The sequence below is a fragment of the Belonocnema kinseyi genome, chromosome 6 (assembly GCF_010883055.1).
Source record: "Belonocnema kinseyi isolate 2016_QV_RU_SX_M_011 chromosome 6, B_treatae_v1, whole genome shotgun sequence".
Classification (NCBI taxonomy): Eukaryota; Metazoa; Arthropoda; class Insecta; order Hymenoptera; family Cynipidae; genus Belonocnema; species Belonocnema kinseyi.
In genome coordinates, this window is record NC_046662.1 from 125710803 (window position 1) to 125721903 (window position 11101).

The 11101-nt window shown below is 36.7% G+C and overlaps 1 protein-coding gene across 1 annotated transcript in view; it reads right to left on the minus strand.

Moving 5' to 3' along the window:
* Positions 1-11101, minus strand: part of LOC117174188 — a 1286801-nt gene that overhangs the window by 173634 nt on the left and 1102066 nt on the right. The window contains exons 28-29 of the mRNA XM_033363042.1: positions 9909-10320; positions 9601-9680 (exon numbers count right to left, since the gene is read on the minus strand). Of these exons, the coding sequence (XP_033218933.1) occupies positions 9601-9680; positions 9909-10320 (492 nt within the window). The remainder of the gene's footprint in view (positions 1-9600; positions 9681-9908; positions 10321-11101) is intronic.

Genomic DNA, 11101 nt, shown 5'->3' on the forward strand with positions numbered 1-11101 from the left:
TTTTGTTTGCCTACCTCAAAGAACGCTCCCGCCACTTCCTTTCCCCACTTCTCGACGTGCCCCTTCACTTCCTCGTCCGTTAAAAATTTTATTCTATCGCTGTGCATCTTCAGGGAAGTGAAAAGACGAAATTCTAAATGCGCTAGATCGTAGGAATGCACGGTATGGTTCAAAACATCCCATCTGAATGAGTCCAAAAATTGCTTCGTGACGTTGGCCGTGTAAGGTCTGGCATTTTCGTGCAACAGGCAGACTCCCTTTACCAACATGCCCCTCCTTTTATTCTCAATCGCCCTCCTTAATGTTTTTAGAGTCTTATAATATCTTGCAGCGTTGGTGGCCTCCTTAAGGCAAAAATTCAACAACAATTATGTCTGTGTAGTCACAGAACATGGATGCCATGATTTATTTGGCTGAAACGGTGGTTATGCATTTTTTGGCTTAAAGTATGGCAGTTTTTAAAGTCGTGACGCAACTTAAACACACTCGTACGATTTACAGTTGCTACACCATAAGCAATTTTGAACTATTCACAACAAGATAGCGAATGAAGGCGCGGATTTCGCAATTGGCGGAAGATTCAATAAACATATGTCACAAGAAATGTTCTTGTGTCCACAGTTACCCACATACTGGCCTCGTTTTGGTCTCGTATTCAAGGAGAGGAGTTAAGCTAAACGGCAGTGTGGCCACCTGGTCAACAAGAAAGTTTCCTCGCACCGTAAGAACCTCAGTACACTTACTTTCTGGATATGCCTCGTACAGTTTTTCTTATTTTAAAACTATCTACTGCCGATCATAACTTGGGGTCAATCTTGTACTCAGAAAAAAAGTATCAAGTATAAGTACTGTGCACAAAGGGTGTCACTTTTCAATAGGATAAGTAACGGAGTTAAATGGCAGAGTAATAACACTAAAATTGTGGTATGGGTTAAGGCTCAGGGCACGCTAAAGGTTCTGTTTAAAATTTTCTCTTTTAATTTGTACATCAAGAGAAAACTTTGAAACACTCCACAACGTTTTCAAAATAATTTTATTTTCACATAAAAAGCTTTCGAGTTACCCTCCCACAGACTTATTATCTTCCTTTGAAGAGCTCAAAGGTTCATCCGCACATCGTAAAGCGCATAGAGAGATTAATGCCGCTTTGGCAAACCAAATTTACTATCTCATCTAGAAAAAATCGTTTGACAACTAATAAGGTCACCTTTCAGAGAGGTGTCTTTCAGGGCGACACAATAAGCTCACTTCTCTCTTGCCTCACATTATGTCCACTATCTCTAGCAGTTCTTGGAAATGCTCCAAATATTGTAAAGTGATGTGTTCAAGGTGACCACACGAGTGCTTCAAAACGATCATGCGACTGCTGCACGACCATTATGTGCGTGAAGCTCAGTTAAGACTAAACGTGCTTTGTGCGCATTTCCAGACCTTTTATCGCATCACGTGCATCAGCACCGTGAGTCACGGTGACCACAGCCGGTTTGTTCTCTCCGTGTAGTATCGTTTCTGTACAAAGCAACGAAGGAGGCTGCTGAAACACCAGATTTTGAACCAAGACATTCTCGATGATAGCTGCAGGGCGCGTCTATCATCCCTGCCAGTCTTACGGCATATGCCATAATATGTTTAATTGTCGAGAACTTTATGTTCTCGAATATTGTTTGTGTTGTATACTCGGGGCCTGACATAGTTCTCCTTTACTTTGAGAAGCGAACCATGTTCGTTATCGAATTTTCGGCGCTCTTAGAGGTGCCAAGCTTTCACTGGTTAGTAGCCTAAAAAGAATCCTTGAGTGTCAAAAATATGTTACAACACTTCCTGAAAAAATTCAAAAGGCAATCGTCATTGGGTCGCTTCGTATCCTAAGAGTGCTTGGGAATGCCGAAACGTCGTATGGATTCCTTCCAGACTGTAACCACCAATCTTAAGGTCGTGAGAAGTGGTTATGGCTGAAATTTTACAGCTTTTCGCTGGGATTGGGTGCCGTTTACTTTCAGAGTATACAGCCTTATTCTTGCACACGGTGTCCACAAGGGTGGACGAATCCTCTTCGTAGTTTCTCGTAGCAACAACAATGACACTACGAAACCATCAAACTGCTGTGCATGCGATTCAAACCGAATAAACGAGCAAGCCACCCGACAATGGGTCAGAAAACAGTGCCGACTACCCTAGAGGTCAGGTTGCTGAAAATAATGTAGATGAGAACACGACGACGAACCGGCGGAACGCTCATATTGAGTAGAAGAGTCTACTCGAGGATGACTTACTAGACTGCTACGATTCCAGCATTATCCCTGTTCACGGAGGTTTTATGGCGCGTATGCACTCTCTCTGATGACGGGAATAACCAGATATTCAGCTGCTTAAACAAGCTACAGACAAAGATGAGGAAGCGATATTGAGACCAACCGCGGAAAGGAGGCACCTTCTGAGAGATCATAGCAATTTCAGGACATGGAGGCACATTGACATGTAGGTTCATCCTGAGCCCTAAGACCTGACTTAAATGGAAGCCTCGACTAGTGAGGATATCTGGGAAGAGTTCTACCCCTTGACCATAAATTTTCCAGTTTATGGTGCAGCGAGAGTTTTAGCTGATTCAAATCGATGGCTTAAACCCAAGATGAATTAAAAGATGAAGAGATTCTTTTGTGAACTGAATAACAAGATTGGATGGGAAAGACAGAATGCGTCACGTGTTCAGCGTGTGATTGATTAAATAAAATCTGGTAGAACATTCACGGAAAGTGTTCGAGAATTGGTTCAAGAATTGAGGATCTTCAATCACACACTGAATAAGTCAAAACTTCTGACAAATTAGGCAGTTCATTTTTGTCGAAATACGGGTGTCACCTGTGACAACGAGGAGAATACAGAAGATGGAGAGATAATTCAAGGAGAATTGACAGTTTCTTGCTGACCAATCGCGCCTCTTCAGCGTTCACCTTGATCCTGCCACAATTCCACTCAAGCCCAACGAGGTTTAAACTATTTAGAGAGAAGTATAAAAGATCCCAAGAACACTGGAGTTGAAAGAAGATACATATAATATCATCTAAAGAGGTGAAAAAATCACTTAGGGCAAGAAAGAACTTTTTTGTTGTAGGACCAGATGCTATCAAGAATATCTCGTGAAATAAGTTTACTTCCACACACTAAAATGTTGACGGCATACTCACCTCATATTTAAAGTCGGATACGCCTATTCCGCAGTGGCTGGTGTTAGGACGCACTATACTCCTACCGAAATAAGCAACTTTTCCAAGGCAGAGAATTACAGGCTAATAACTTGCTTACACATACTTTATAAGATCTTTTAAGCTGTCCTCAAAAAAAGGATTGTTAGAAGATTGAGCCTGTGTGGAGAGAAATCTGCAAAGAACATGGCTTGAAAAAAGGTTAGCAGGCTGCCAAAAGAACGAGCTAATTGGCAGGTGCGTCTGCAAAGTAGCTCATTAGCGCGTCCTTCTAATGGCCTGGATTGATGTCCGAAAGCTCTCGATTAAATCTCTAAGACTTGTCATTTTTCTGTTGGATAGTTTGGAGGTTCATTCAGGCACAGTGAGATGCACATTGGTATTGATGCCCCTTTTGAAAGCAAGATTTGCTATCTCATCTAAATATTTTCGGGTGAATACGAATAACGTCACCTTTCTGTGCGGCGTTTTTCAGGTTGATACCATGAACCCTCTGCTTTTTTTGCAGTAGACTTCTGCCCCTATCTCTCGCATTACAAAATTCTGCTGAATACCTTTGTGACGCCACTAATCATAGCATATTCTTCGAAAGATTTGATTTTCAAATCTTTCGGTGCAAATAACATTCTTGCCATCCTTCTTTTTCTCTACTCGTTTGAGATGGTTCAATGGACAAAGAATGCGCTTACATCCCTTTATTTTACCACATGTAAGATCATGCATATTCATTGGAGCTTGCATATTAATTCGACTGTTTCGCGACTATAAATATATATCACACCTTCAAGACAAACGCAGACCTCTGAATCTCTCATGTCTTTATAACTGCATTTTTCTGAGTAAAGATTAGATTGTATCAGAAAGCAGTAGAGCAGGCAGCCGAGACCCTTGGCATGCATTTTAACATCATAAGTGAAGAAAGTACATTACTCTATCTAGATGCTTCACTTCTAAGAGCCAACATAAAAAAAGTAATGTCAACAGGTACTTGATAAGAAAATGCACGGAAACATTTACAGAAATGCAAAAAGACAGTCCTTGTCAAAGGAGAAAATTTTTGCTTTTTGCAGACCATGAGGGCGACCCTGCCTTGCTGAACGCTTCGAAAAGGATAGCTGCAACGACTGCACCAAAAATATTCAGTTAAAGTAATTGTCCTAGTGGTCGGTGCTCTTGGAGTTGCGAAAATAGAATTGTTTCGTGTCTCTTGGTTAGTGCGTCCGGTCGAAAAAAATCGATTTTTTTGCCTAAATGTATTTTTACACATGTGTAGAATATGGTGGTGAAGTGATATTTCAATATTCGAAGTCATTGGAAAGTTATAGCTGTTAGAACAACTGGGTGTACTTTATTGTTTAAATCGTTTTTGAACTTTTAAGTGCACTTTTCTCGAATTGGCCTGCATGATATCTTAAAATCGATTCGACCGATTGCTTTGAAATTTGTAGGGTAGATTCAGCAGATGTGTACGTGCCGCCTAAACAAGGATAATTAAAAAATCTAAGCCTTTTTTTCGTAAGAAAATAATCGAACAAAACACATAAAATAAGCCGTTTTATGTTTTATCGGAGTAGCGCCAGATGCATTATATTGTTATCGTTTGTCAAAAAAAAATGTAAAGAAGACGTAAAAAACGGGCCGTCACACGGGGTGACCCCCTTAAGAGATGGATGCAAAAAGCTTTTATCCTTGGGTTGCTTTTGTGACCACCCATCGCACGGCTGTGAGACGTGCTCATAGATGTGATTAACCATGGTTCTACTAGAAGGCCCTGTTATTTTTAGATGAAAATAGCTCCCAGTGGGACCCTGAAGTGGTTGTTCAACTCTTTTTAATAATTGATTAAAGTATGTGTTTATGTGTGTGTAATACAACACTAATCAATGCTGCTTAAGTTTGGTGACCTTCTCAGAATAAAACACCAACCAGCTAATTTTGGACATTATTTTGAATCAAAAAATATATTTTTTCGCATGAAGATGGTAGTTGGGTGTAAAATTCAACCAATAAATAATACAAAGAATAAATTATCTTCGAAATGGACTAACACTTTGATTGACGAAGGGCATGTAAACGGCAAAGGCAATGGTCGAATTTTGTGCAATTTTTGAAGTGTACATGTTTGGAATTCTAGAGGGCTGCAGGATCTTAATGTAAGAGAATTATGAGAAACTGGGCACGTAAGCAAAATAGGTGTACTTGAAACAAAGAAAAAGGGATGCGTAAGTGAAAACATAGAAAATGGGTTGTTAAAAGTCGGATTTACAATATGGTCAGAAATATATAATGAATCAAACGGTAGTCAAGGTGTCGGTTTACTACTGAGTTACGCCCTAGTTAATAGTGAACCAAAAGATGTAAAATACACCTTCTGGGATACTTTAAATGATACAATAAGTAGTTGCGATTACGGTGAAAATATTATTCTGCTAGGAGATATAAATGGATGGGTGGGCATCCAAGATCTAGATACATATATGCTACTAGGTAATTTTGGGGATTGAATGACAAATGAAAACGAAAACAACTTAGTTAGATTGTGCTTAGAAAAGGCTTTATTTATTACAAATACTTGGTTTAGGAAAAAAATGAATAGCCTCAGTCTAATTGACTTTGTTATTACGGATGAAAGACTAACATAAGAGAGTTAGTAAAAGATACAAGGCTCATGATAGGCTCTGAATACAATACTGATCATTACCTACTATTCTCAAAATTAAACTTGGGTAAGGGATTAAGAAGAAATAAAACAACAAAAAACGAAACAAACACAAATCAAGATTGAGAAATTAAGGAAACCAGAAGTGAGAATTGATTTTGAGAATACGATAAACGAACGGATAGAAGAGACAACTTGGAAGGCGCTAATATACAATAAAATATAGAGAGCGAATCGGCTATAATCGAAGATGTCATTGTTGGGAGTGCGAGTAAAGTGTGTACAGAGTTTGTTAATATGAGAAATGGCAAAGATGCAATTCTATTTGATACAGAAGGGATACTAGACTATTTGAGATACTTTTATGGAATTATTGGGAAGTGAAGCATAGGGCACCACAACTGCGATGTAGAACACGATGCAATAGAAAACTAAATGGAGAAAGTCTATGTATGAGCACCTTAGCGAGTACATTCTTCGCAGATTGTGCGAATTGATAAACTTATGTATCGAGATCGAAGAAGTCCCAGATAACTAAAAAAACGATTATTATACTAATGTAAAAAGAAAAGGGAGATAAAAGATTGCAATGATTGTTAACGGATAAGCTTATTGAGTACCGTCAGTAAAATAGACTTAACAATACTTATTCGTAGGATGTTGAAAATAACAGCAGTAAATATAGGACAAGTCCAAAATGGATTCATGCCCGGAAGATCATGTTCAAATCAAATAGTCAGCTTAAGACTGATCACACAAAAAAGTTTGAGAGTAAGAAAAAATTTTTCTGTGCCTTTTTTGTCTACAAAAAGCGTTTTGATGAGGTTGATATGAGTAAACTTTGGGAAGCCCTAAAATAGCACAAAGTTAATCGATTGCTCCTACAGGCAGTAAAAACATCTATGCTGGCAGCAAAGCGAGTGTAAGATTAACTAGGAAACTAAGCCACATGTTTGATATAATGCAAGGCGTTAGACAAGCATGCGTCATGCCCTGATGTGTATTTATTGTATTCATCGACAAGTGTCTAAGAATGGTACTCGTTGACAAAGAAGGTGTGGATCTCCAAATAGCGATGGTGCTTGGGTTAGCTTTCGCAGATGATAAGGTTGTTATGGCAAAGTCAGTTGAAGACTTGGAAAGAATGTTGATTAAACTGACCACAAGCATATAGTAAACGGGCCTTAAAATAAACGTAAATAAAACAAAAATTCTAATGTTTGAAGGAAGAGGTGAGAAATCAATATGAAAGATATTCATTTGATTGTCATTGCCATTTGATGAGAGAATAGAACAAGTTGATAAGTACATATAGCTTGGTAGCCTATTCACAAGTGATGAAAAGATATATGGGTAATTAGGCAGACACATAAAGGAAGCTAAAAAGGTTATCGGTAGAGCAGGGTCCATTCTCAGAAGTAAATAAATATCACACAAAACTAAAAGAGCTATACAGAATTCAATATTTAAACCGATTTTACTATACGATAGCGAGACGTGAACCTATCACGAAAAGGATAAGAGTAAAATTAACGCGATTAACGTGAAATTCGTGTGCGTGATATGCGGGAAAACACTAATGGACAATGTGAACAATAACATAATCCTCGAAGAATGTGGTTTAGAGGAGAAAATAGTTTAAATATGTGAAAGAAATTCTTTTAAATGGTTTGGGCATGTTGAAAGAATGAAAAATGTATAAGTGAGGTTGGAATATGCAAATGAGAGCCTTATTCAAAGAGGCATAAGAAGCCATGCCAACACAAGGGCTTGCACCAAAACATGCAGGGACGTGAAGGAAGCTAGAGAGGTATTCCAGAACAGAGAAGTATGGTGAAAAATAAAATATATATAGAGTGTCAGTTTAGTGAATAACGCTTGAAACAAAAGACCTTGGATCCTGATAAGCCCACAATTTTCCATTCCTCCCCTCGTGAGTCACGCCTACCCCGAAAGGGAAAATGATGTATTGATATAACTTAGTTTTTGTTTTATTCGTAAAAAATTTTTTAAATAAAATAAAAAATTGGGCGAATGACAAAACTAATGAAAAAGAAGAACTAGGCAAAAGTTTTTTACCCGAAAAAGAGCTACATATTTGTAATTTATAATTTCTTGATAAGATGTGTATAGTTTTTGTTCTAATTGTGAAAAGTTACATTAAAAATAAAAAATGCAATATATTGGAAAAACGACGCAATGTAAGAAAACAAAATTAATTAACAAAATTTGTACACCGAAAAAAGATTTATAAAGTAAAAAAACATTTTTTAATGAAACTTTTGAATTTCTTGATAGGTCGACTATATTTTTATTTAATCGTAAAAAATAACTTGGCACTTTCCAAATGGAGATTCAAAGAGCTAAAACTCGTTTTAATTTTTTTAGCAAAAATGAAAATTTATCATCGCCTTGTCTTTCCTGAAAAACGCACTATGTTAAACTAACAAATTCATATTTCGTAAACTATTTATCGTAGGGTTTTTGCTGAACGCTCATTTTTTCTCTAATTTTATGCTTTAAAAACAAAGTCCTTAAAAGGACGTCCAGCCAAACTTTTTCAGACAAAATTCTTCCTACTTCTAATTTGTTTTGGAAAATAGCCATTTTTCAGCTAATTTGAATTTACTATTGTGGGACCACTAAGTACTCTTACATATTCAAGTGCGCCTATATAAAATTTTAAAAAACTTCCTGGCAGTTTGATTTTGGATCAGGCAAAATATTTTTCATTATTTTAGAAAGATTGTAAGGGTGTTTAAAATGATATAAAATAAGAATTTAAGAATATTAAAATAATTTTTGTTTATTATTGTCTTGACAGTCTAATTCGGACCAGGTCCGTCACTGGTCAGCCTTTAAGATCATAACAGATTATAAGTGTTAATGAGCTAATTTCTTCTCGCTATTTTCCAAATTTGCACAACATAGTATTCTTATAGTTTCAAATAAATGTTGCTGAAACAGTTAGCAATAAATTCTATTATTATTAGGAAGTCAAGTGGTAGCGCGCGCTGTCATAAACATAGGCGGTTAGGGTTCGATTTTCGGTGCTACAGAATTTTCTGTGAATATTTTTTTGTAGCCTCATATATAATAAGTAGGTTAGGATGTTTTAAGAACTATCAATACGTTAAATAATTATAATTTTTTGTATGAAAATTTGTTTGCTAATTAAAACTTTGTGTAGTGTGGCATACAATTTTTGACAACAAGGTTCTAGAATAAAATAAAATATTGTTTAGTAATTTACTTATTATTTAGTATTAAAATATTATTTACCATTAGTTTATCATATACTATGTACTATTTATTTAGTTAATATTCATTTATTTACCTCTGACTGGACTTTCCAAATAGCCAATAACTAGGTGCTGTCTAGCAACTGGCTGGAGAGACTAGTTGTATATTTTACAAAAGTACTACAGAGCTGACCAGCCCCAATTTGGACCCTCTAATCTGCGCCAGATTTGATACTAGACGTTCATCTCGGCCTAACCAGCGCCAGAAGATTTCTGCTGCTGTGCTTATCCCTGTCTTCATAAAATTCTTCTGTATATAAAAATAAATTAAGAAATAAGTACAAGAGAACCGAGGACGATGACTCTAAATTGTTCAATTTTCTTTAAGTATATCGGCTTTTGCAAAATTAGAAATAATACTTAGAAAGTTTTATTTTAGAATGCGATCCAACAAGCCATGCAAGCATGTCTAGTTGAAAGAAAGAAAAATTTTTACAAATGGGTTTGGCTTCGAAGGTTTAGAGGCAAGGCCTGTATTTACCCCTAGTAGTTCCTTCATCTCAGGCTCATCCTCTGCTGCAATAATAAATAATTTAAAGTTACTTTGCGATCTAATTAATAAATATCATCAAGGTTTAGAGACTCATTGTTAATTTTTTATTAAATGTAGACTTTACCCTTAATATAAAGAGAATAAATGTTGATAAAGTTTCTCATTAACAAGAATCGTCTCGCAGGAGAAATTAAGGTTTGGGATTATAGTACTGTTCTTAAACATAAAAGTTTACAAAAGTTCTGATGTACCTTTGACATAACCTTTCTTATCATTGATCATATCTGCTTTTAAATCAGAGTTTGGTACAGGCTTGTAGTCCTTAGAAACAGTTTTGTGAGTACCATTTGGTCTCTTATCGTCTTCGGTGACAGGTTTGAAACCAACACTTTTAACTCCACCTGATCCCATAACTGAGTCACTGTATGGCGATTGCCACCTTTGAGAATTTGTAGAACCCGAGCGGGCTCTTTTCTTCTTTTTGTTTTTTCGCGCACTTCGTAGAACTTCATATATACAACCTAAGACCGCAGATACAAAAACACAAGAAAGAGCGACAAAAATGTATGTTCCGGCTCCTTGTTCTTCTTCTGTTGCATTCGAATACTGGGCAATGTATTTTATCCTCTCTGGTGGGTCCTCTACCCACGCTCTGTCCCTGCTCTGCAAATATTAATTAAAATGATGAATTAATCAATGAACCAAGGAGGATTAGTTTAAAGGGTAAAAACTAGTACGAATATGAGTGGAAAAGTACAATCGGGAAAGGTGACCGTTTCAATAACGTGAAAGAAATAGAGTAAAAGAATGAATGAAAGGAGAAAGTGGTAAAAAAAGTTTGGAGAGATTTCCTGTCACCGTTTGAAAATCATATTTCATTTTAAAGACGAATATTTGAGCAGCAACTGAATCTACGACTCAGTTAGTAGAATCATTTGAAATATTAGAAAACCTAACGTTACACCTTATAAAAAATGAATGTAAGTAACTTTAACAGCTCTCACAATTCGGCACGACCGACTTCATGACGTCGAATTTATAAGATTAGTTTGTTTCATTACACGTCAGCTAACTTCATTGCAGAAATGAAGGCGCGTGCCTTGCCATTTTCAAGACTCTTCCTGTCCTCATCACTATTGACCATGATATGAGAGAAACTGAGATGTCGACTAATGCAGATTCTTCGCATATAGATGCGGAAAATATTGAAATCATCTAGATTTAAAGCAAAAGGGGTTCTAGCTCCTGGAACTCATATATTTTTCTACCGAAATCGAGATCGCTCATTTAGGAAAAATTTTTTCAATGAATTGAATTTGTTATATTGCAACGATATTCAAGGTCTAATAAATAATTGGAGTGCGTTAAGTATGAAGCTAGTGGCCGGCGTCTGTTTATAGATTCTTCGACAAGAATTTTAAAAGCTGCTTTGCGACATAATGGC